The sequence below is a fragment of the Choristoneura fumiferana genome, chromosome 5, assembly GCF_025370935.1.
Source record: "Choristoneura fumiferana chromosome 5, NRCan_CFum_1, whole genome shotgun sequence".
Classification (NCBI taxonomy): Eukaryota; Metazoa; Arthropoda; class Insecta; order Lepidoptera; family Tortricidae; genus Choristoneura; species Choristoneura fumiferana.
The window spans coordinates 13,164,193-13,188,168 of NC_133476.1; the positions used below are offsets into that span (position 1 = coordinate 13,164,193).

The 23,976-nt window shown below is 38.6% G+C and overlaps 2 protein-coding genes across 8 annotated transcripts in view; one reads left to right on the forward strand and one right to left on the reverse strand.

The window, feature by feature from the left end:
- The window catches only part of LOC141428210 (receptor-type guanylate cyclase Gyc76C-like), a 40,688-nt gene extending 39,025 nt beyond the window's left edge, over positions 1 to 1,663 (forward strand). For all 7 annotated transcript variants that reach the window (XM_074088044.1, XM_074088046.1, XM_074088043.1 and 4 more), the window contains 3 exons: positions 75 to 213; positions 312 to 441; positions 938 to 1,663. In XM_074088044.1, the coding sequence (XP_073944145.1) occupies positions 75 to 213; positions 312 to 441; positions 938 to 1,496 (828 nt within the window). In that variant the 3' untranslated portion in view covers positions 1,497 to 1,663. The remainder of the gene's footprint in view (positions 1 to 74; positions 214 to 311; positions 442 to 937) is intronic.
- The window catches only part of LOC141428212 (guanylate cyclase 32E), a 62,263-nt gene continuing 39,905 nt past the window's right edge, over positions 1,619 to 23,976 (reverse strand). Inside the window, exons 10-26 of the mRNA XM_074088050.1 lie at positions 16,301 to 16,418; positions 14,657 to 14,747; positions 12,497 to 12,673; positions 11,152 to 11,396; positions 9,295 to 9,399; positions 8,955 to 9,026; positions 7,722 to 7,893; positions 6,977 to 7,190; positions 6,215 to 6,349; positions 5,543 to 5,655; positions 5,235 to 5,386; positions 4,728 to 4,826; positions 4,432 to 4,576; positions 4,243 to 4,341; positions 3,902 to 4,169; positions 3,224 to 3,335; positions 1,619 to 2,482 (exon numbers count right to left, since the gene is read on the reverse strand). Coding sequence (XP_073944151.1) covers positions 2,225 to 2,482; positions 3,224 to 3,335; positions 3,902 to 4,169; positions 4,243 to 4,341; positions 4,432 to 4,576; positions 4,728 to 4,826; positions 5,235 to 5,386; positions 5,543 to 5,655; positions 6,215 to 6,349; positions 6,977 to 7,190; positions 7,722 to 7,893; positions 8,955 to 9,026; positions 9,295 to 9,399; positions 11,152 to 11,396; positions 12,497 to 12,673; positions 14,657 to 14,747; positions 16,301 to 16,418 — 2,575 coding nt within the window. The 3' untranslated portion in view covers positions 1,619 to 2,224. The remainder of the gene's footprint in view (positions 2,483 to 3,223; positions 3,336 to 3,901; positions 4,170 to 4,242; positions 4,342 to 4,431; positions 4,577 to 4,727; positions 4,827 to 5,234; positions 5,387 to 5,542; positions 5,656 to 6,214; positions 6,350 to 6,976; positions 7,191 to 7,721; positions 7,894 to 8,954; positions 9,027 to 9,294; positions 9,400 to 11,151; positions 11,397 to 12,496; positions 12,674 to 14,656; positions 14,748 to 16,300; positions 16,419 to 23,976) is intronic.

A 23,976-nucleotide genomic window follows, 5' to 3' on the forward strand; every position in this document is an offset into this window, starting at 1 on the left:
CACCTGCGGAGAAACGTAGCTCCTCACATTAGAGCGACTACTCTTTATGCAGCTTATTTTATTTTTTATTTCAGATCCTAACGTACTGGCTGGTGGGCACTACAGAGAAAGCTATCCAGAAGCGATGCGTGGAAGGCGACGATCTGAGGCCGCTGTTCTGCCGCCCGCGACGGAGCCCGAGGCTGGCTGACTCGCGGCACCCTTCGCTTTCTGGTGAATGTCAACTTCTAGCTCACTTTTGCTAAATGCTCCTGGAAACACCTAAATTGAAACTATCGGAATGCTATCTTAACCGTGTATGTTTTGAACAGGCGGCGGCAGCGGCGGCGGTAGCGTGCGGCAGCGGCTGGCGAGCGGAACGCGCGGCTCGCGCTCGTCGCTGCCCGCGCCGCCCACGCCGCCCGCCACGCGCCACGCGCGCGACCTCGCCTCCAGGGGACGGTCAGTTAATTCCACCATCACTATCACCAGCCACCAGTAGATTTTCACATGTTATATCTAGCGCATGCAACTTTTGCATTGAATAAACTGTTTAGAGTTTATATACTTCTCGTAATTTCCACATAGCTAAACCGTTTGGTTAATGGAGGTGCGCATACAATTGATGCAATCGATCGTCGATTTTTTTTACCTCTTAACAAATCGAGCAGTTTTCTTTCAGTAACGCTCGAATCAAAGGTGCTATAAACTATGTCAGTTAATAAGAAAGTTCTAGTTTGTGCTTCGCGGATCGACTGTTTAGTTGATGGTATGTGCACATCAATACAATGCAACACAAATTGAGAGTTTGATCGCTAATAGCATAGTTCAACTTTTTAATGCAAAATAAATAAGATGGTAAGGGTCAAAACTTTTTTTTATTGAAACATCTCAAAAGAGCTGGATGAAACTTTAGACGAATACTCTATTTACTAATTTTGTATATGACATGTTACAGACATGCACTGAGCTCCATCGCATCGTCAACGGCGTGCGAGGGCGACGGTGAGTCCGTGAACTCGCGCGTCGGCGGCGCGCTCCGCTACGCGCAGTCGCTGGACGTGCTGCCCGAGCGGCGGCCCCCGCGCGACCCCCGCGACCCCTGCGACCCCCGCCTGCGCCGCCAGAACACAACGCGTTCGCTCGACGCCGACGCCGACGTGGCCGTCGCCACGCTCACCGGCCCCCACGACCCCGTCTTCAACGGCACGATCATCGGCATAGTTACCGACAACAAAACGGAAGAGGACAGTCCGCTGTTGCGCAAATGCAGCTTGTACAACAAATTCGACCGGCCCAAGAGGAAGGTGCACGATTCGAACTACATAGAGTTCTATAAGAAGTGGCGGTCGGCGGAGAACATTGCGGATGGTAAAGTGGACGCGCGCAAGTTGCCACGTTTCGCGATCCGCTCGTGGCTGCTCGGGATCTTTAGCGGCGCGGGCGCGCGCGGCTCCTCCGCGTCGCTGCGGCGCGCGCCCGGCCCGCCGCTGCTCGACACAGAGTCCGCCGTCTGACCGACACGACACCCGCATCCCCGACGACGCCCTCCCCGCTACCTATCTTATTTAAATGTAATGTATATTAGCATATCAAAACTGTTGTAAATAATATGTGTAAGTAAAACGATGTTACCGTGAAATGTGAAATAAGAGTTTAATGTTATTAAATAATTTCTATTGAACATGGTTTCTTAATAATACTGAAACTGATCACATCGGCGCTACGTCGTCCGTACTCGGAGCTTAACATTATTTATTCTAACCCGGCTCGGCCTGGGCGTCGATCACTCACAGGATCGACTGACATCTCATACATCGATTTGCGTACATTAGTGGCAATTTTACAGTGATCCCTGTGTCACTTGCAATGAGAGCTCTTATAGTGATATCAAAAACTCGATTGTTTTATTTTGCACACAGATCATCATAAAATCTGCCTACCATAATATATAACACGTGCATACCTTTACGAAGGCTATTTGGCACTTCACTCATGAATCTAACTATCCAATCTAACATTCAATTCTACACACAATCGAACCATCAACAAGAACAAAATATTTTTATAACTTCTATTACATTACAATTCATTCAACAAATCCGTCGCTGAAGTTCATTGAGTACTTTTGCCACGAAAAAGTAAGTAGAGAGCTAAAACGTTCCATTTAGGGCCTACATTCTATGTGTAGGGCCCGGGCATCGCCCAATGACTAGTGCAAGGAATTAATAAGTACAGAGTTAAGTCACGCGTCCGCTAAGAGGGGTATGCCGGCTTCGTTCTCGTTGTACGAGCATCCGTTCACGACGAGTTTGATGTCGCAAGGTTTCGTTCGCTTGTGGTCGTGTGGTAAAGTGGCACAAGAGTTAGTGGCGAGCGGGACGGGAGAGGTTTCCGTGTGTTCTATTATGGGACACGACACACTTGTGTGCTCGTGTCGAAGGCTCGGGGCTTCTAAGAGGTCACCTCGTTGCGCCGGCGCCAGCCGACTGTCTCCTATCACCTATAACAACACTAATTATTTACAGGAATTCCTCATAATATTAAAAGTGTATTTTTTACCCGACTGCAAAGAAGGTGGTGTGTTTGACTTTCCTATGTCCTCTCGTAACTACTCAACGGCTGAACCGATTTTGATAAATAATACGTCATTGGATTTGTCTTCAAAATTAAATTCTTGAAAAACCAAAATGGCGGATTTTTGCCCCAAATTGTAAGTTTTCAAAAAAACCCAGCTCGCTAATCCTGCCGTTAAACAGCAGTGCTGGCACTGTTGTGTTTCGGCGTGGAGAGTAAGACAGCCGGTGAAATTACTGGCACTTGAGGTATCCCATCTTAGGCCTCTAGGCTGGCAACGCATCTGCAATACCCCTGGTGTTGCAGATGTTTATGGGCGGTGGTGATCTCTTACCATCAAGAGACGCACTTGCTCGTTTGCCATCCAGTCGAATAAAAAAATAAAAAAACCCGACTGCCTTAAAAATACTAAAAAGAACAAAACAAGGCTAGTGGGCTAGACCTTTGTTAAGTAGCTAACTTAAAGTTCAACAGTCGGGACCCATTTAAATCGTGACGCTCAAAATTTCTTACCTAATGGGTCCCGACTGTTGAACTTTAAGTTAGCTACTTAACAAAGGTCTAGCCCACTAGACTTGTTTTCTTCTTTTTAGTATTTTTTAAGGCAGTCGGGCTTTTTGATTTTTGAAATTTATTGATTTATTCTTCCAATTAAGAGTATCATTACCTCCATTAGATATTCGTCACTCCGATGATGTAGAACACTATCCGTGTGCGAAAGTTCTAAAAGGTTTCCGGAGGCGAAACGCAATTTCTTTGGAGATTCTAAACTGCAGCATCTGAAATCGAAAAGAAAACGATATATAATAGGTAATGTATAATGTTTACCTAGATGAGAAATAAATTTACAGTTGAATTATATTACTAACAAATTCAATAGATTTTGTACCATATTATATAGTAAGCAAGGTGGAATCTTTTTGTAGTTGTATGTGGTCCATAGTGGATATCGACTATGTCTGAAAAAGGGTTAAACCACTAGTAAGTATTTGTACCAAGCAAAACGTATATCGTTGTACAGTCACCAGCATTAATATCTTCCACAGCGGAGCGTGCAAAAATATCTGACACGTCCTTCCGGCCCTAGAAATAGAGTCATATCAGACATTTATGCTCGCTTGTTGTGCCAGATATTAGTGCTGGTGACTGTACTTGTATTATATATTACATAATCAATAGTTAAACTGCTAGTTTGGTGATGGTACAGTCGCCATCAGATATTTCGGAGCGGCCAAGGTGGTCAAAAATATCGGCACATACACTATTATTAAGGTATTAGAGTTCATGTATCGATATTTTTGATCACCTTGGCCGCTCCGAAATATCTGATGGGGACTGTACTAACCTGTGCAAGACACCGATTTGGTTTTTCCAGCTCTTGTTCTTGAGCGAGCTCCTCTGGCCGCGCTTTTCGGCCGCCAGCTGCGACGCGCCCTCGGCCTGCGCCCGCCGGTGCGCGCGCGCCGCCGCCGTCTCCTTCTCCTCCCCTTTCAACCAGTACGTCACCTGATCGCGCTTGCCTTTCATGGCAACTATCCCTCTCTCTTCCAAAATATAACCCCCCAATTTATCTAGCAATCCTTTACAAGTCGAACTGCAGTGGATTTTGAGTGCTGCAATGCGAAATTATTTAAATTAAAGATCCGGTTCGAAGGACCAATTGAACGATTCATTTATGCTACATACGTGCGCCAGTGGATTCGAATCGGCTCGCCGTGTTCACGGTGTCCCCGAACAGACAGTATCTTGGCATTTTCAGACCGACGACACCCGCGCAAACTGGGCCTGAATGAAATGAAGTATATGAAAAGAAATGAACCTAAAGCACTTTGTTCACAAGAGAAAACGATGCATAGGTATTTAAATAGAATGTACCCGAATGTATCCCAACCCTTAGCAGCAGTCTTTGATCGGGCCTGTGTCGCACTCTGAAAGACTGTGTTGCTGATAGTAGCGCTAGTGCCATCGACGCCACTTCGCCTGCGTGCATGATACCGTTGCGGATTGGCAGACCAGACACCTGATAACATTGCATAAAGAGATTGTTGAATCTTGTTTGCCGTTGACGGCTTAAAACAGCGATTAACCCATTGTGGTAGGCATTTGCTAGCGAATAGTGAAACGTGAACGCCGTTTGCAGATTAAGCTTATTCGTAAATTATAATACTTACAACCATGTAGGCGTCGCCTATTGTTTCCACTTTATAAACGTCGAAGTTCTCTAGAATAGAATCGAAACAGGTATATAAGTCGTTCAAGAAATCTACCACCTGTAAAGAAAAAAAAATCTGCTTTAACTTAGCATTCCATGGCAGTTATTAAGTTATTTTGAAGTAGTATAGTTGTCCGTGATAGATTTTAAAATATTTTGGCTAGATACAAGGGAGAGTGTGATGCACTGTTGATTTGTAATTTCGAGTGGTCCAGTATGAGAAACAAGCAGAACGAAATTGGTTATACCAAGTCCGGAGTATTTTTCAGGTATAAATTTCATTTGTAATCTCATGTAAGTAAGTAAAGCCAGCGCAAGCGGCTCGACTGATAAGTTGAAAAGATGTATAAGTAGATCATTTTGAAGTCCACTACCGCTCACCCACTTATGTTGCTGACTGGTAATATGGTATTACAAATAATAGTTATATTATAAGTTCGTCTATAAACCTCATAATAGTCCTCACCTGTAGGGGCGTGCTTTCCGCGGACATGGCGGTAAATCCGACAATGTCACTGAAATAGATCGTGACAGAGTCATAGCTCTCAGGCATGACGCGATGGCCACGCTTCAACTGTTCCGCCACCGGCACTGGAAGCATCTCTTCTAGGAGTGCCTCTGCAATATTGAAAATGGCATCGTCGGTGAGAAGGTTAGCGAAGAGATTTTAGATTTAGTGCATTTCTGGTGGCATATCCAGTTTTTTTACGAATAGAAACCTTATCCAATCTAGGTAAAAATCTGAAAACTTGCTTAAAGTAGGTACAAAGTTACCTGTCTTCTTCTTTTCCTCTTGCAATTGGTCTGTGCGTTCGTCAACCAACACCTCTAGATTGTTAGCGTATTTCTCCATCATAGCTATCATGTTGTCGAAAATATTTGGTTTCCTGTAAAAAAAAAACGTAAGTACCTAATTATTTATTTATTAATGTACCTACTACTCTAAACATTTTTATGACTGTTTAAAAATTAAAGTATTTTTCACAAAAAATCAATCATCCTTAACAACCACTTGCAACATCAATCAAAATGATTTCTTCGCAGGCCTACCTTATAGTGTATTTTCATTTTAAGTGTACCCTTAGGTACTCCTTTTTTCTGAATTACGTAACTTTGGGTTCGTCTTACTCTTACTTAGAATAAGATTTAGACGATGAAAAAAAGTGTCCCTATTATTTTTGTCTGTGTCAGCCAGTGTTGTGACTTTTTTACCGTTAGTCACATAGAGGAAAATCGGGGTTATTTTTTCTTCGTCAAAAACCATTAGTGCTCGTGATTCTGAGTAAACAAGAACCCAGGATTACCTAATTCCGAAGAAAAAAGTAAAGGGTAGGTAGGTACACTTAAAATGAAAATGCCTAACTCAAACCTTGTTTGTAGGTACATTACCTACAAAGTTATCTGTTTTTTTTAAATCGATCATTAGATGTGACCAAAGCAACCAACATGCCCTTGCGCAGCGGGCGCAGTCGTGTCCGAATGGCCTTGAAGTCGGGCCGCAGCGCCGGCTCCTCGGCCCAGCACTCGACGCAGCACTCGCGCGAGCAGTCGAACTGCGCGGTCAGCACGTCCACTGGCGGCCTGCAACAACACTGGTGATAAACTACACGCGCTAAAGTCGCCGTAATGCATATGACATGAGTAAAAAAAAACGAAACAGATACAATGGTTCACACGATCATACGATTGCGTTATGCTTTCTGCCAGTGTGTGCATGAGCGCTGGCGGTTTCATTGCGTAAGCAGGTACGGGGTGATAAATTGGTTTTAATCTGCGCAAAAGCTTCGAAATGAAATTTTTGTTTTATGAACATGAAACTTTGTCACTTTTGAGAGAGTTCGATTTCAAATTACAATTAGTCCCACCTATTTATAGGACACTGAGCCGTAGGTGACCTTACCAAGAAAGATAAGTATCTACATTATATTAGGTATATGTTTTTATGAACGCTCTTTGGAACCTTAGTCACTACTTCATTTCTTTGTCTACTCATTTGTTCTGTGGGACGGTGGAATCGGACATTTTCAAAGGGCGGAAACTTTCTAAACTGGCAAAGGATTAGAACCCTACCAGTTATACTCGTAATGTCAGAGTAAACTTGTCCAAATATAGCCGACTCATAGACCGGCGCTGAACAACAATTTTAACGCAGCTGGACATTCTTAACCCTAATCTGTCAAACTGATGCCACTAATCATACGTACCTACCTGTAAGGTGTGGGTTGGGCCGTGGCCAGTCGCCGCAGCAGCGCCGGGCCGGGCGGCGCGTCCGCCCCGAACGGCCCCCGCCGCGTGTGCATCTCGTAGAGAACCAGTGCGAAGGCGTACACGTCTGCCGCCGGCGAGCCTTCGCAGGGCTCCGCGGCCGCCGCGTCGCCCCAGCCCGCGGCGCGGAGCAGCTCCGGCGCTAGGTATACGAGACCTGGAATAAATCTGATTATTATCCTCTGAAGGGAAGAGTTTTATCGGAAAATGTGATTAGGATGTAAACATAATAAACATAATAATCTTCTTTAAAGTTACTACCTATTCTAAAAGTCACATCCAGTAATATTATTCTTCATGGGGGCCAGAAAGTTACAGATAATTTAGAGGAGGGCCAGAATTACACAAAAAATGCATTTTGTTTTGAATTTCTTAATCACCTTGCCGCACGAGGAGTACGTGCGTGCTAGGTATCTACACCCCACGATCCGCTACACATGAACTACGCGGCTAATCTGTCTTTTAACTATGCATCTATTATTCTTTTTTATACTGCGGGATGATCAACTGATAATACTTAACTATTCATTTCTAAGGAACGTCGTCGGGCCGGATTAAATCCCTTCGCGGTCCGGAGTTGGCCCGTGTGCCGTAACTTGGCTCATCATTGGGCTAGTCAGTCAGTAACGTTTCAATTATGAATATCGATATACATAATAAGTTCCCACGAGTATCGTGGGTAACTTACTGTCAATATGGGATCTTATGTCGTTCGGCTCGGTGGGCGGCAATTCCCCGGCGCGGAAGGCCCGAAGCCCGAAGTCTGCGAGCTTGACCACCCAGCGCGCATCCACGAGGCAGTTGGACGGCCGCAGCGCTCCGTGATACTGCAGCGGTGACTCGTGGATGAAAATCATGCCCTGGGTAACAGGAAGGACCTTTACAACCCGAGTGCGGCCCGCGAAGCAGATAACGTGTTCCCTGTTCATTTCGTATGCCGCCAGGTAATCACTTTGAGGCAAGTGTATCTGTCACGCAATTAATGAAGACAACGCACGCCATGCCGCTGTTTGCGTTTAGAGTACGTCCACATGCACAGTACTGGAGTAGTGTAATGTTTGTGAACTAGCTCATAAAATTACATACGCCATCGCCAAATAAAAACCGATACGATAAAATAGACCGCTGTGTGAATGCACCCTTAGTCGTGGCCAGGCCCTTAGAACATTCATTGATTTATATGTAATTTAGGTATATTACGCGGTGTTTTTGTGTAGGTATTTTTTTTGTGTAAAGATAACACCTACTGTATTTAAATAATCATGTCAAAAACATAGTGTCGTGTATGGATTTTTTTCCAATTAGGTAATGATTCCCGTAAAGTCAAGTGTAGCTAATGCCAAATGATAATTTCTCGTGGTGGGCAGGGAAACACAGTAAATACTACAAGTATGAACAGCCATTTTAAATATCGACATCCAACCCCGATACCTCAGTAAGGTTCTTCGATCACAAATTCAAACAGAAAAACTACCTACAATAGTGCCCAACCTACTCTGCAACATTAGTGTCATCAGGGGTCAGTATTACCTAACGTCAGAAAAGCCAAAAATATTGAAGATAGGTTTTCTGTACAATGCTCACGTGAAGGTTGCTTTGCTTTAGGTACATTTTTAAATTTAGAAGAATGATTGTAAAATATAATTAACTATAATAAACAATCAATGTTTTTTTTATATAATTTGATTCCATCTCTTAGTATACATGAAAATGTCTAAGTATTTTATAGAAAAATACATGCAAAGTACGAAACCGGATAGTCGGCGCTTTTTGCCGACTATTCGCCGACTACAAAAGTGGCCGACTAGTCGGCACATCTCTAATTTTTTGTAACTAGAGGTATAAAGATGGATGGATATTTAGAGACTTCATTACGCTAGCTTTGAAACAACGAAGATAATTAAAAGAACTACATAATTACCCTTATTATATCTCCAACCAATGACGCGATGAACATATTGTCTAATTTGATATCATCGTTTTCGAGAATGTCCTGAAAATATATATAAATTCAAAAAGTATTACAGAAGTACATATAGGTAAAAAACTTAAGAAGAGACCTGTTGTAAATAACTATGATGTAGTAGTGCACATAATTAATTGATAAGGAACTTAAGTCATTTTTTGAATATGGATATGGAACGTCGGCTTATCTATACGGAAACGTTACTACTACATACAACAGGTCATCTTCTTAAGTTTTCTATCTATACTTACTTACGTAAATATTAAATTAAAACTCATTAACATAGCTCACTGACCTTAAGACTCCCGCGGGTGCAGTATTCCGAAAGAGCGCATACATTCGGTGGTTCTATGCAAGCCCCCACGAAGCCATTGACATTATCATGTTGCAAATCACGCATCTGAGAAACAACTTCAGTTTACCCAACTCTAACTTGATTTATGGCTAAGAGAGGTAAGGGCCAAAAACTAAATAAAGTATCGTAACTTAGTTTCGACGACTCATGTTTTGTTGCTTGTAATTCGTATATTCTATCTAATTTTACGCAAAAAAATTATGAGGAATGCCATATAGAAGCATTAAAAAAACAATGCGACATTTAGTGTACAAATTAATGCTCTACCCTGTCCATTCACTAAATAAGCCAAGCTAAGCTAGCATATTCGATATTAAAACGTCAAAAATATTTGTCCACATGTATGCCTAGACAGAATTCGGATAAGGGTCCTTCCTTTTGAAATCGTAATCAATTGGGAATACGTGTTACGTCGCGGACCGGACACTCATGGGTCATGTATTTGTGCTGCAAAGATTGTTACTTACTCAGTTAGGTATTTCTGATTTCAACGAATATATTTATTTGAAATTGAATCAATTTCTCCTGGCTAGGTAAGTTTAGTGCTCACAAGCATCTGAACAAATTGATATTATTTACTCGTCCTCGACACCTTTCAAACGCTTGAGCTGCACCTGCCAGCAGCTCTGAACTCGATTTGAAGAGTTTCTTGAGATTTTACAAGGTAGGTTGCGATATTTCCAGGATTTTTACTAAATGATTGGGAATAACTTTGTAAAACAACTAACTTCCAGTCGAACGCATCTCTGGCTTACGTAGATATTACGGACCTAGGTATAGTTACGTAGGTACTAACTTAACATAAACAGATAGTAAGCCTTTTAAATTATATATGACTAGTACGACTGATATCAGAAAAGGTATTTTTTTCCGGAACAACACGATAGTAGGTACCTAAGTTAATGTTCGTGTTCATAATAATATATTGAGATTTATTCCTCAAATACGAACGTGGTAGTGAAGTAAATAATATCGTAGGTGGGTGAAGCGGATGTAAGAAAGAAAGTGATTTGTCTCAGTCAAGCTTCTACGTCATCCACCAAAAATTCTCTGTCAAATAGGTATTTTGTTTATTTTGCCATAAATGAGGTTTTGGGTTCCCCTTTTCCCTGTTATGTATACTTGCTGGGGATCCGTAACTAAGCCCTTCAAGGGTCCTACGAAAATAAAGTATTAGATACATATAGCTATACTTATAGACACACTCGTATTGGTATGACAATAGGTGTCGAGTATTTTTCCTCGTAAACAAGGGTACGATAAAATAAATCACAAGTCGAAATGTTTCCCCTCATCAAGAAATGCCATTCTGTTATCCGCTATTCGATTTCAGTAGTTACAAGCCTCCACAAAAGATGCGTAGGATTTATTTTGATGTAAAAGATAATACTTATCAGCTACAGAAATCAGATTTTTTAGTAGAGTAAATAACTTTCTAAGCAAACGCAAATATTTTCTTTCAGAGTAAAGAAATTCTATATCGGGAAATTGCTTTCCATTATTGCCTGAGTTCAATGGTCTGGATAGAACCAATTTTCACTTATTTTGGCATCTTTAAAAATAGCTTTTACAATCAAGCAGAAATAAGTGTCTAGGAAAGTTTAATAATTGTATAATTTATTTTAAAACAAATAAATGTGTGTATGCATTCTTCAATAAACTTTACTTTGGTAGATTTAAACAGTGCAAAACGAAACGTAAGTAAGTCGTTGTGCTATTACTATTACAGTACAAAATTGGCTGCACTAAATATCTATAGCTATTTAAAATCGTAGGCTAATTGTTCACAATACTCACAATTTTAAGTTCCTTTTTAATTTCTCTAGTTATATCTATTTGGTGTCTTCGAATCCTTTTCACAGAAAGCAGGCGGCCGCGGTACAGCGCCACTTCTGTGAAGATTGCTGAGTACCGGAAATCCAGGTCTGGGTTGGAGCTCAGCGACACCTGGCTGGAGCGCACCCCGCCGGCGCTGCCGCCGCTCTTCTCGGGGTTCCCGCTCACGATAACCATGGCATTTCCGTTCCCCGTGGCACTGCTATCTTGCTGGAAAAATTAGGCTCTGAAAAACTTGCTATAACTAGTAACTTTAGGAGTATTACCTACGCTATGAAACAAATGAATCAACTTTTTTCCTGTTAGGTACCTTCATATTACCTAGTTAGGTAAAAAGGTAAATCCATTCGTTCTTTTACTCGCACAGCAGGTTAAATATTCGTTAGGATTGAAGTGAATCGATATTGTTGGTATATGATGTAAAATTAACATTGTATTAACAGTTTTGCACACATGGAATCAATGGGGACTTTTGACACTTTATTCCTAATGGTGTACCCAAAGGTCTCCACCAAAATTCGGCTTTGTCGGAATTTATGTAAATTGAAATGTCTATAAATTGACCGGAGTAGATGTTGCTCACACAATCTCGTATGTCAAGGTGTTTCGGCAGAAACAGCCTTTGCAGACTTATATATTCCGAAAATGAGGGTTCATACCTACCGACTGGAATTGGTTTCATGCTGGTATCAGATGGGTATATTTAGGGGTCCTGGTGGTCACCTTTGAGAGCACCTTTCATAAGTGCTTGTTATAGCCTAAATTTAATAAAGATATTTTGACTTTGACTTTGACTTTTGACTTTAGAGCGTCTGCCAAGCACTTCCAGCAAAAAAAATACTGGCATATTTCGCTTTTCTGTATCTACCAGTAAATTCCTAACTGAAGCCATGACTATTATTTCAGTATCGGATGGGTTAACTGACGCCCCTTTTTTCGCACCGGAAGTGACTATGTTTTTGGTACTTTCGGCAAGTTCCGCCGCGGCAGACTATCAAATTCGGACTTAGCATCAGTTTTATGGGAAACCATTGTGCATTTCATCGCGGTATCAAGTAGGTACGAAATTTTGCAGTCCGCTCTCCGTCCTGTAGCTCAGCTCCAAAACTTTCATTGCCGGCCTTGCGGGTAAACTGGCATTCACGGAATGCACGATAACATGACTCAATTAATTTACCGTGTCAAAAGCTGACCTTTATTGCAACCATCATGGTAAATGGCTGCTACCTAACTGCGTTATTTCATCAAATTGCGTAAACGACAACGAAGCGCATGCAAACAACACTTACAAATTCGTTTTACCTACTCAGTTTGTTGGCGCGCTGTTCTTTATCTGGCAGTTGAAGGTCTCTAAAGTCGATCTTCCAAAGTAGAGAGTCCAACTCTTGCTCGTAGCGCCAACCGCGGTATAGTGCTAGTGCTGCTAAAATTAGTAGGACCAGAGCGCCGCCAGCAGCGCCAAGAGTCCATACACCTACATGACCTGGAGATAAGAAAAGTAGCTACTTACGTAATCTATGTCGGGTTAAAAACTAATAAATACCAAACCACCGTCACCAACTAAGTAAGGTGCTTGGAGACAGCAACTTTGCTATCAATCAACGCAAGTCGGGCAAAGAGCTTTTAGGTCATAGGTTTATTACTTATCCCGAAATATCGTACGTGAAATAACTAGCAAGTATAAGTAAGTATCATTAATTTTTAATCCGCGAACATGAGAATGGCAGGAACTTTCGCAACATTACGCGAAGTGAAATGACAGAGATTTATTGAACATGAATAAAACATGGTTCTAACAAACGCGACAGACTTTTTTAGGAAGATTTGCCTTGGATTGTCCTATAAGGATATTTCAGTTCGAGCTTGAAGCGTTTAACGTGCCTTTGTATAGCGTTTCAATTCAATTTGTAGCAGGATCTGCGCGGATTTCTTTGCGACATGATGATATAAAGTGGGTAGAGGGCGACTTGAGCCATTAAATTGGAAGAGCGAGAACAAAGACGCGCCGCTGAGAAATCCGCCTTTGAGGCGTCCACGGAAATAACAGTGCGACGCGTTATCGTCGTGGCTCGCCGGAATAATTAAATCACGTCCTGGACGAAACGGGCCGGAATTTAACTGTTAACATAAAAACATTTTATAGGCAGAGATTTGTGTACGAAAATAGTTAACTATAAAAATAACGAAAAGTGTAGGATTTTTGAAAAATATTCGAATCTACAGGGATTAACAAACACCATACGGCCTGTTTAGCAATAAACGTCGGAAACTAAGTGTGACTAAAGGAACGTTTGCGTGCACTTAAGTATACGTCATACGAGTACCTAATTAATTACTTAATTTAATATCCGCGATGTCATAAGTTGCTGAATTAAAACATTCTTCAATTTTTTTCACATAAGTACGTAGAAACTAAAAAATTATGTAAGGTAGCTAGGTACGCTAAGCAATTGGTGCTCATCACATCATACGTGTCCACATTTATGACCAAAGTCCAAAAGCAACGTTCAGCGTCACGTACGGAAGCTAGTAAATACCTAGTTATGTATAGGGTTAGCTGTAACAACGAGAAGCCCAGCGGGCGTCGCGTGCGCCCGATGGCGCTCCGCAGCGCTGCCGCCGCTTCGTTACGATGCTTTTACGATCCCTCCACTCCTAAAAGTCCTAAGTTCCACTCCCCTTGCGGTTAATGCTCGCTCCAGCCACCAAAACCTATTAGTTTTTTCCGTAAACAAAATGGCGACGACCCTGATAGAGTAGAGCCCTATTAAAACCATTCCAGCCCACTTGCTGATTCTTTTAGCCGCTTACACACTTTCGACATTAAGGCTAACGTGAAAATCGTGTTCACTAGTTGAATGTGACTGTATTTTCTTTAAATATCGGGTATGGCTTTATATAACAAAACAATACATTTAATTTCGGACCTTCTTAAAATTATCCGAAGAATTTTATAGTAGAGGTCCCCAAATTGATCGTCTCGTAGATCTCTGCCTATAGCTATTTATCGGTTTCAAGTAAAGTGCCTGTAAAGCAACTGTAAAATAAAATACCTAGGCCTCTCGCAGGTTCTCTGTGTCTTTCGTTGTGTATCACTGCTTTATAGAAAAATAATCAAAGGTGGTGTTTACTTGAAGTATAAAATACTTAAACATTAGCTACAGAAGTATGTAAATTGGATGGAATTTTGTATTAAATGGTACTTATCGCTTTATCAGTTTATTATTCACGTTTGATATGTATTTAGAGCAGTGTGACTTGTTCGCATACTCGTAGCATTTAAATAATTAAACAAGATAGTACCAAATAAAATAGCGTTTAAAAGGTCATTCTGTTAAATGTTACCTACTTAGTTTTAAGTTCAAGATAAAAATATATCTGTCTGACCGCCATATCTTTGTGATATTTTCTACTTAGAATTGTTTCAATAGTATAAAATATACCCTTCGCGTAATCAGTAACTTACTGGCGCATTTTTCATTCCGAAATCCACATGGCGGCTCTGAAAGAGGAACTCGCCCACCCGGCCAGTTCATCTCACGTTTGAATCTCAGCTCCTATAGAAACAATACAATATTAAGTTACGTAACTATAAGTTACAGTTCATAATGCTAAAGTTCAATTTCGCTCAGGGAAATGTAACAAACTGTCGCTAGTAAGTACAGTCGAGTTCATAAACTTGTGAGCAAAATTTTGATCAAAAATATCTGAACACGCTTCTACGCCGTTAACAACAGAGTCGTGTTCAGATATTTTTCATAAAGTTTTTGCTCAAGATTGGATTTTGGTCTATTTTTTTTCAACTCCAAATTTGTTACTTTTACGGTCATCCCGTGAAATCCAACGAAAATATAAATTTGTGTTTATGAACTCGACTGCAACTAATATTTTCCTCTACAGAAAAGGCACTAACAAAATTATTTTTATCGTTTTGCAAAGGTCGTATTTCAATTTAATCGTGCATATGGTATTGTTAGACCAGTTTAACCGCCTTTAAAGTCGTAACAACGAAGAATTTCATTCGAAATGTAATTTGGCACTAAAGTGCATCTCTGGCGCCAAGATCTCAAGAAACTTTCTGGCAAAACCGTTAAGTTCCGATATTCCGACCACGTCGCGATTTGCTATGCGAACGTGTGCTGATTTAGGAATTCCATGCGTATAACTACAAACTATTTATGCACTTATGCGTCCCAACACCTCCAACTACGGTTATTTTATAAACAAATGCGTTTCATACTTACTTGGCTCTTACCCAAATTCACTATATTTAACCTATTTCTTTAGCCAAGATAATTAAAAAAATGCTTTATGAAAAGATGTCCAATTGTCCATGAGGAAATACAGGTGTCTATGCTGATATTGATATTGATGTCTTATTTTGTTTCATGAACTTCTATCTATACATTTTATTTTATGATATCTCGGACATTGATCTTGAAAAGTGAACGAGCGGTGCTTTTTGGGAAGGTATCAAATTTCAAAGCTTAATGGTTCACAAAAATGCCTGCAAGTAATTGTGGCAGATAAAAATCTCACAAAATTTATTACTCTTATAGTACAATACCTAAAATATGAGAACTTCCATATTGTCGATCGAAGCGAGATTTACTCCACTTTGCTTCCTGAAATAGCTCCTGAAACCATCCGAATTATTATTGCTCACTTATGAGCATCATTTGGTGCAGGAGATAAAAGTTTATGGCGCATTATAATATCCCAGTGATTCAATATAAAACGCAAATGTATAAGAATAATACGAGTTATGTTATGCGAGCTCTCGACTGATGCCTGCAGTTAATACAGCATACGAAATATTTTATATCCACATCTTAATGTTTTTATTTGAGCAGTAAAGTATCCATTACCACTTAAACTGAACATAAACGAAGATAAGTTAGGTTCATTGAAATCTTACTTTCATTCGGAGAATAGAATACAAGCAAAAGAAAAAACCCGAATGGCATTACTTTTACACAAGAAAGTAGGTAATGGTAATACAGTCTTATCTATCACGCTAACATCCAGTAAAAAAGGCATTAAGCAACTGTCCTTTCAGTTACTTACCTATAGCTTCAGTACGTTAGTTAGAATGGGAAAGGAGGATTACCGGCGCAGATTTGTGCAGCACTGCGAGAGGGTACAGGCCGGGAGGGCGATCAGGATCCATTGATAACAGAGTATAGTTACCCTCTGCGTCGCCAGAGTCGTCCATGTGGATTGAGTATCTGCATAATTATAAGTTACATCAATATATTTATTAATGGTACGCTTGTACTCGGTAATAAAGCGGTCGATTTCGTAAGCGACCCACCTCAGTTCGGTGCATAAGGCGTCTAAATCAGAAAAAGTTAGTGATATTTTATAAGAAGACGTGGGCTAAATGAACGCCTACAACATTAAATTGGGGGCTTGCCTTATCGAAAACAAAGAATAGCGATTGCATCTATGTACACCAAGTGTAAGTATTTAGTCTAGGTATCATAGCTTTTTATCCTAATGGAAAACTGCATATAATAAATATAGATATTCTAGTATTATATATTTATTTATTTATTTATATTCAGGATAACAACAGCCATAAATGTAATACAAGGAACATACAACATGGTTACATCACAAAAGGCCAATAACAGTTATCCATTAAGTTTTAAAATCTATGTCATCATAGTGGAAATGTTCACACCAGACACGCCAGCTCATGAACAATCTCTAAAGTATTATGAGAAATTGTGTATTATAATTATAACTAAGTATCTGTTTCCTGCAAGAGTACCTAATGTCAGAAAGACTAAAAAAGAAAGATAACATGAGTTTAACAAGCGTACATGAGTGGGGTGGTTATTTAGAAGATTTCCATCCATAATGTATAATGCTTATAATCTTATTTATTCTACTCATAATTTATATTAGTATTGTTAAGTTGCCTCCTTTAGTACCTTTTGTTCTTCAAGGTCATAAAATCACTATATAACTACTGCCAACTCGCATAAGAACATTTTTTATATATATAAGCCACTAGTAAGTACAGTCGACCAAGAAAGTGCTCCACCAATACGGGTGACTCTCATATTGACTTGTGAATGAAGATAGACTTTGACGTTTAAGCGCTATATCTAGTGTAGGTACCTATACTCTTATTTTAACTTGGCTAGTTTCTCACATCACGTATATAAAAGGCTAAATCGATCCCTAGGTAGTTTAAAGTGTCGGTAGGTATTACTAGAATAAAGTATAAATACATGATTTGGCTTTCATGAGACTATATAAAATCGAAAGTCAGTCGTGAGTGTTGTATAAAACATCGAAAGCATCCCCCGACGCCATCGCGAAGGCTAGGGCGCTATTCGCTAGTTTAGTTTATTTATTCATTCAATCATAAGTTACAAATACAATGACAGTTACAAGTATCTATACTGAAGTCGTCAAAGGTAATATTAAATAAGTCTAACAATAATATAAAAAAAATATCCTAAGAATGTCAAGTATTGAGATAATAAAAAAAAACAGATTTGTTCTCCACGAGGGGTCGTCACAACAAAAAGATGGTGAAATTATAATTAAAAATGTCAAGAATACAAAATTATACTTTAAACAATAAATTGATAACAATTATAATTTACAATACAATTGATTCCTCAAATGCTATCCGCAAAAAATAATTCCGTGACGAGATTTACTCAACTGCTGTTTACAACAAGGTAGATAAAACTATTTAAGTAGGTATCTAAAATTAACGCCTAACATTGGTTCATTCTATACATCGTTTTTTTTTCAACATGAGAAAGATTGAACTTCAGGTATTTAAAAAAAAATACTTCGTAAATAATAGCAAGTAACAGGTAAAATAGACAAATTAAAATATAGTAGATTATAGTTGTGGACGGATATTATCGTTGATATCGCTCTGCAAACGTACCGAGCCATATGCTTAAATAAAAGTAGTTCAAACTCTCTGTCCGACAAGGCAAACTTTAAAACAACGCAAATATAACTTTCACAAATGCATTGTGCGGTTAGTCCGAGGTAAAACGCAAATTAATTAAAGTTTAAGCTCGCTTAGGTACAATTGGCTCGGCAGCAGGGTTGCGTTACATGTGAGAGTTATCATCGTGTGTAGCTTTTTGCCATCTCGTACCTATATTTAGACAGCTGATTCAGTGAACTTTATCCTCTATGTAATTGGATAGTGCTAATTCTAACTGAATTAGTTAATAAATAATTACATATAGACTAGCTTTTCGTAGCAGTAATTAAGGAAATTTAGTTTCTTTTGTTTTTAGATTTTTCATAGCGTCTAATGTGAGTTGGTAGGGATTTAGTATGTGCGCCACATAAGGTTTATAAAAAAAGTTAATGTATCACGTAAATAAGGTGATAAATAAACAACTTGTATTCATTTACTGAGTTGTGTAAATGTGTAGCCCGATGACAATGCCACATAAGTGTTTTCCACGTATTTTCTTGTTATGTAAGAATGAAGTACCTGTGTGTTACCTATTTGAATACACTTACTTAACACAAATATGAAAATGTCACGCACCTGTAATTTTCGTACAAAAATATCAAAGTGACATTAATTTCGTTCAATCCTTTCGTACCAGCTTTTGTGAGTCAAGCTGTAGATACTTTATGGCTCGTTAAATATTATTTCAATATTGTTAGTAAAACCTCGCTCATACTCATACTTAAAAGACCATTAAACGCCTGCTGTAGCATCGAAAGCTTTGTGAGGCAACAGGTGGCAACGTGGATACTATCTCGACCGGAAATAATTGTAACATAAACTAGGGGAGATTTTCTTATAACATTTGTTTTTAGTTCGTACTGGAAGACAGTTTAAAGACTAAGATTAAAATCGAGGGTAGTACTTGACTGAAAGTAGGGTAGAGCTAGTTGTTGTTCTTGATTTGGCTCCTTTCGAGTCACAACATAACACAAATTACTTGAGGGCTGACCTTAAATGCACATTTGGTGAGATACCTGTGGCGCGTAGAGCCCGCAAAATCAACAATGTTTTCTCCACAATCGAATGGTATTTTCTCTGTTATGATTTAAAATATTAGTAACCTGTTAATAATGCCTTACCCCATAACGCTGCGGTATGTGCAGTTGCGTATGCGACTAACAATCGCGCTGCCGTTGCGTGGCGACTCGCCGGCTAACAGAGTTTCGACCAGCGCGCGCGCATACACCCACACTGCGTCGTGCAACCACGCTGCTTCGACTGGGATCTACATACATATAAATTAATTAAAAACATACTTGAGATTTTCAACATCAATTCATCTAGTAAGAAACTAAGCAAAGCTTGTACAGTCGAACAATCTCATTCAAGTACCAGGGTGGAACGTTTTAATAATCAATTTCACTATTATTTCCTTGACAAAAGTATGAAATGGGATGTCAACATAACAGTAGTAGCACAAAGCATAATTCAGTTTATTCGTCTGTGCTAGATATCGGGTGGATAAACATATAGGCTCACATATGTAGGTAAAAAAGTCTCAAGCAGTGGTTTGTGGGTTCGAGCACGTGCTAGCATGTCTGATTTTTCGAAATTCATGTGCATAATTACATTTCTAATTTTACTATGTGCTTTACCTGCGGAGCACTAGGGTTAATGACACTACAAAATAATAATTGGAAGACTCGGCTCAAATAAAAATACTTGAATTTAGCCCTGACCAGCCTGACCGCCAGATTATTTTAAATTAACTGCAAAATAAAAAATGAATGCTTTAAAAATAAATAGTTATTTCAATCAACTAATTATTTATTTGCAATAAGCTCACAAAGAACTGACTTCATGAATAAGTGTAGATATTGTCACACAAAATCTTTGGGAGAATCGTGTTTTGGCAGGTCATATAAATTTCGGAGGTTCAATTGTGTTCAGACTCTCAGTTATAAGTTATATCGCATTGTTTTTAAGTTGCTAGTATATCACTGAAACTTGTGGTAATACATTTTATTCTATTTATCTTTTTCCACAAAACTAAATTTTCTGCACAAGTCAGTTACGTGGTCAGGTTCGGATCCTGATACTTTGTATTTGTAAAAAATACAAAAGAAAAATTGCTGTTAAACATGGATTGAATGTTCATAATATGATATATATGCATGCAAACTAAAATAGGACATTGATAAGACTATTTTTTCTACATTTCCGTTTTCCAAAATACACCATCATTTTCGTAGCCACACTTATTAAGTATTTTAAACAAAAAAGAGGTCAAATCCGTAAATCTTTTTTAACTATAAGCAACTTTAAAAATAAGACTGCGTCAATATAACGTATAATGTTATCAGTCATAATTATTTATCTATAATTAATGTAATAAAGGTTCAGTTAGATTTGCGTCAAAGATCGAGCGTCATTTTCGTTACGGTTGCGACTTGGTAGTATTGGGTAAATAAATATAATGTTTCACTGGCTGTGTCATTTGCAGTTAAGTTATTCAATATTGATTCATTTGCTTCAAACCTATAGGATTTACTGCAGAGCGCGAAAGTAAGAGCTTTTCAATTTCGTGGTCATCATTGTCACCATATCAAAACTATTAAGACCCGAAAAAGATGATTTCCCCTACAATAGAAAAAATACAGAACATTTTATATTTCTGTTTTTACAGTGTAATTTTATGGGTTATTGATTTAATTGATTAAACGAAGAATGGTTGAGTCAACAACATTTGCTCCAGGTGTGGTTATAGGATTATGACCAGTGCGACGCCAACTTTGTTAACTGGCGAAGGTTCAAGAATTATTTTGCCCTGCATGTACGTGTGAAATGTATATCTAATATTAAAGAACTTCGTCATTTAGAGAGCATTTTGTTGTGTTGTCGTTGTAAATAATTTCGTTCTGTTTTCCGTAGACTGCCGGGGGAAGGTATTGAAAACTTGTGAGTTAAGTTAATCTTCTTTAATTAAGTAATCTAGATAGTATTTAAAAGTTCAAAATACAATTTGAATCGTCATTTTCGTGGTCAAGTTTAATTTTTTTTTTATATAGATATCCGATTGTCTATTTCTGTTGAACTGATAATAAATATGCTTATTGTTTCTCATTATGATCGGATTTTCATTCAACTAGTACAATTATAAGATTTTAAAACAAAATGTTCTTTCGTGGTCGATGCTCATTTTCGTTACCGTTAAAAATTGGATTTTTGCTTTTTTAAACCAAAATAAACTTTATCGATCTTTTATAAAGCATCTTATCGGTACATATCCTTATGTCAAAATAAACAGACCACATCAAAATGTGTGTTTTATTTCTGTAACATTTATCTTACACCTCAAATAATTACCCATAAATACGTGAGTTGTGGTTCTAGTAGTTTAGCATTGCTAAAGTACAGCTATGCCCAGTTATTATGACGAAGGCCTACCTATGCTCAGCAGTATGACCTAGGCCATGACTCTAAGATCTTGTTTTGCACAAAATTTTACTAAATTTAATAACATTATGAATGTCAAACTACCACGTCGCTTAAGCATTATGTGAATGCAACTTTGAATTAAATATGTATTTCATTGCGAATTAATAATTATCTACATAAAGTAGCGCCTATATCTAGGTTGATTAGGATTGATCTTAATAGATAAAGAAACCGTCTCCATCATCATCCATAAGCGGCGTCGTTAGCTGCTGGTATGAATTACGTTATTTTAGGAATCATTTCAAGGACGACGTAAATACTATATTAGTGTAGGTAGCAACCATGTAAGATTTGCCCTACCATCACTCTCCCGCGTGTTTCTAGAGGTATTTTGCCATCCCCTATCTGCTCGCAGGAAGTTCAGGAGGATTAATTATATTAGTTGTCGACAGATTTTTCTTTTTTATTTATTAGGGTTCTGTATCTGGCAAAACGAATTATTGTAGTACGTCAGTCTGACAAGATTTTTCTCAAATTGGAGTCATTAAGCTGAAATTAATATCAAATACTCCGGTCTGCTGGTAAAGTAAATGCATCAAACTTACAAGGAAGAACTATTAACGGTTAAGTTTTGTTGATGGAATTACTTATACTTAGTTTAAGAGTAAATAGAAATAAATTTACCTAAACACTTGTAATATTCTGTACAAAAACGAAATCCTTAGAAAAATATTACTTAATTTTTTCGTAATGGCTACGGAACCCTATTTCGGGCGTGTCCGACATGCTCTTTGTCCGGTTTTTAAAATGGTAAAATAACACTGTGCAAGTACCTCGAAGGCGAAATCAATGAGCATGTAGGTAAATGCTGGTGTACGTGTACGGAAGCATCGTTGTCGCGAGCAACTTACATTAAAAAAAACTCTATCAATTTATACTAGTTAAAATCTTGCCATCCGCGTCGGTAATTTGTCTAATTAGACGTAAGACATTGTAATAAAACAAGTAATGAATGAATAGTATAATATAGCGTTGAATGGGTACATGATTTTATTTTGTCAAAGTTTTCAGAATCAGATAAGATTTACAACAGTGCAATATAGGTCGTTAATGATCGTTAATATTACGATGCGTTTTTTAAAAATTTCAAAAAGTTTCAAAAGAGCCATGTTCGAAATAGCTTACCATGACGTGAATCATGCTCGCTTTTTTTAAAGTTAAAAAGGCCTGCATGCGGAAATGTTGGCACAAGTCGTATGCAGCCAAGTCTATTAGGCCGGTATCAGACAATTTTTGGAACTCCGGACTTTTTCTATTGGGTCTGAAACAGCTTGTGGTGTTTTCGGTGGAAAAATACACCTGCAGTATTATTTTTAATGAAAAAAAGGCGGGAAAGCATAAGCAAAATATTGGACCTAAATGATATATTTGTATAAATATAAATATTAGAAAAATATTATTAATATATATAATATATATATATTTATGTTATGATATTTTTGAGAAAAAGTTTATTCTATTTCAGAATTATTCACCATTTTTGTTAAAAGCTTTATATAAGTCTCGGCTGGAAAAGCAATTGCTGGCTTCGTATTAGTTAAACGGACTCGCAAGCTCGTCCGTTTAATACTCATACTCAGCCGGCAATTGCCTACTTCCAGGCCACGACAATAATCTACTATTCTTTCACAAAAGTATTGTTAAGTAATAATATTAATATAATACCTAATCTTTATTTCTCTTACAAAGTTAACAACTATGACAAACTGAAATTGAAATGAATGAATGAACTTGAATTGAATCATTATACGAGTAGGTACCTATTTATATTTCAATGGCTCTAAAGTGTAGGTGACTAAGAAATAGTAAGAAACAGTTGTATCAGTGACAGGCGAGGCGATAAAATGTTAAGACATAATCACTTCACTTATTGTCGTATAGTATCGTAAAATCCGCCAGATCACAAAATTCCTAGGCATATCGTGAAATGGCGCCATTTCATGAATTGGCTAAGGGACATCCGCCATATCGTTCAAAACTCACCGTTTAACGATTTGCCTAGTGACGTTTGAGCAGATCATGAAACGCCGCCATTTCATGATTTGGCTAGTTTAGGCAGATCATGAAATTCCTAGGCATATCATGAAACGCCGCCATATCGCGTGTGTCATTTAATACTAACCACTCCTCGCTTCGCTCGTCGTACCTAAATTTTTCTTTTTTTCAGCATATCACGATGTGCCCGTATAAAGCTAAGAATATCGACGAATGCGTTGCTCTAATCGATCTGCCGTATTATTTCTCAGACACATCGTGATATGCCTGGCCAACTTTTAGGCATATCATGAAATGGCGGCATTTTATGATGGGCCTAGGAATTTCATGATCTGGCGGATTTT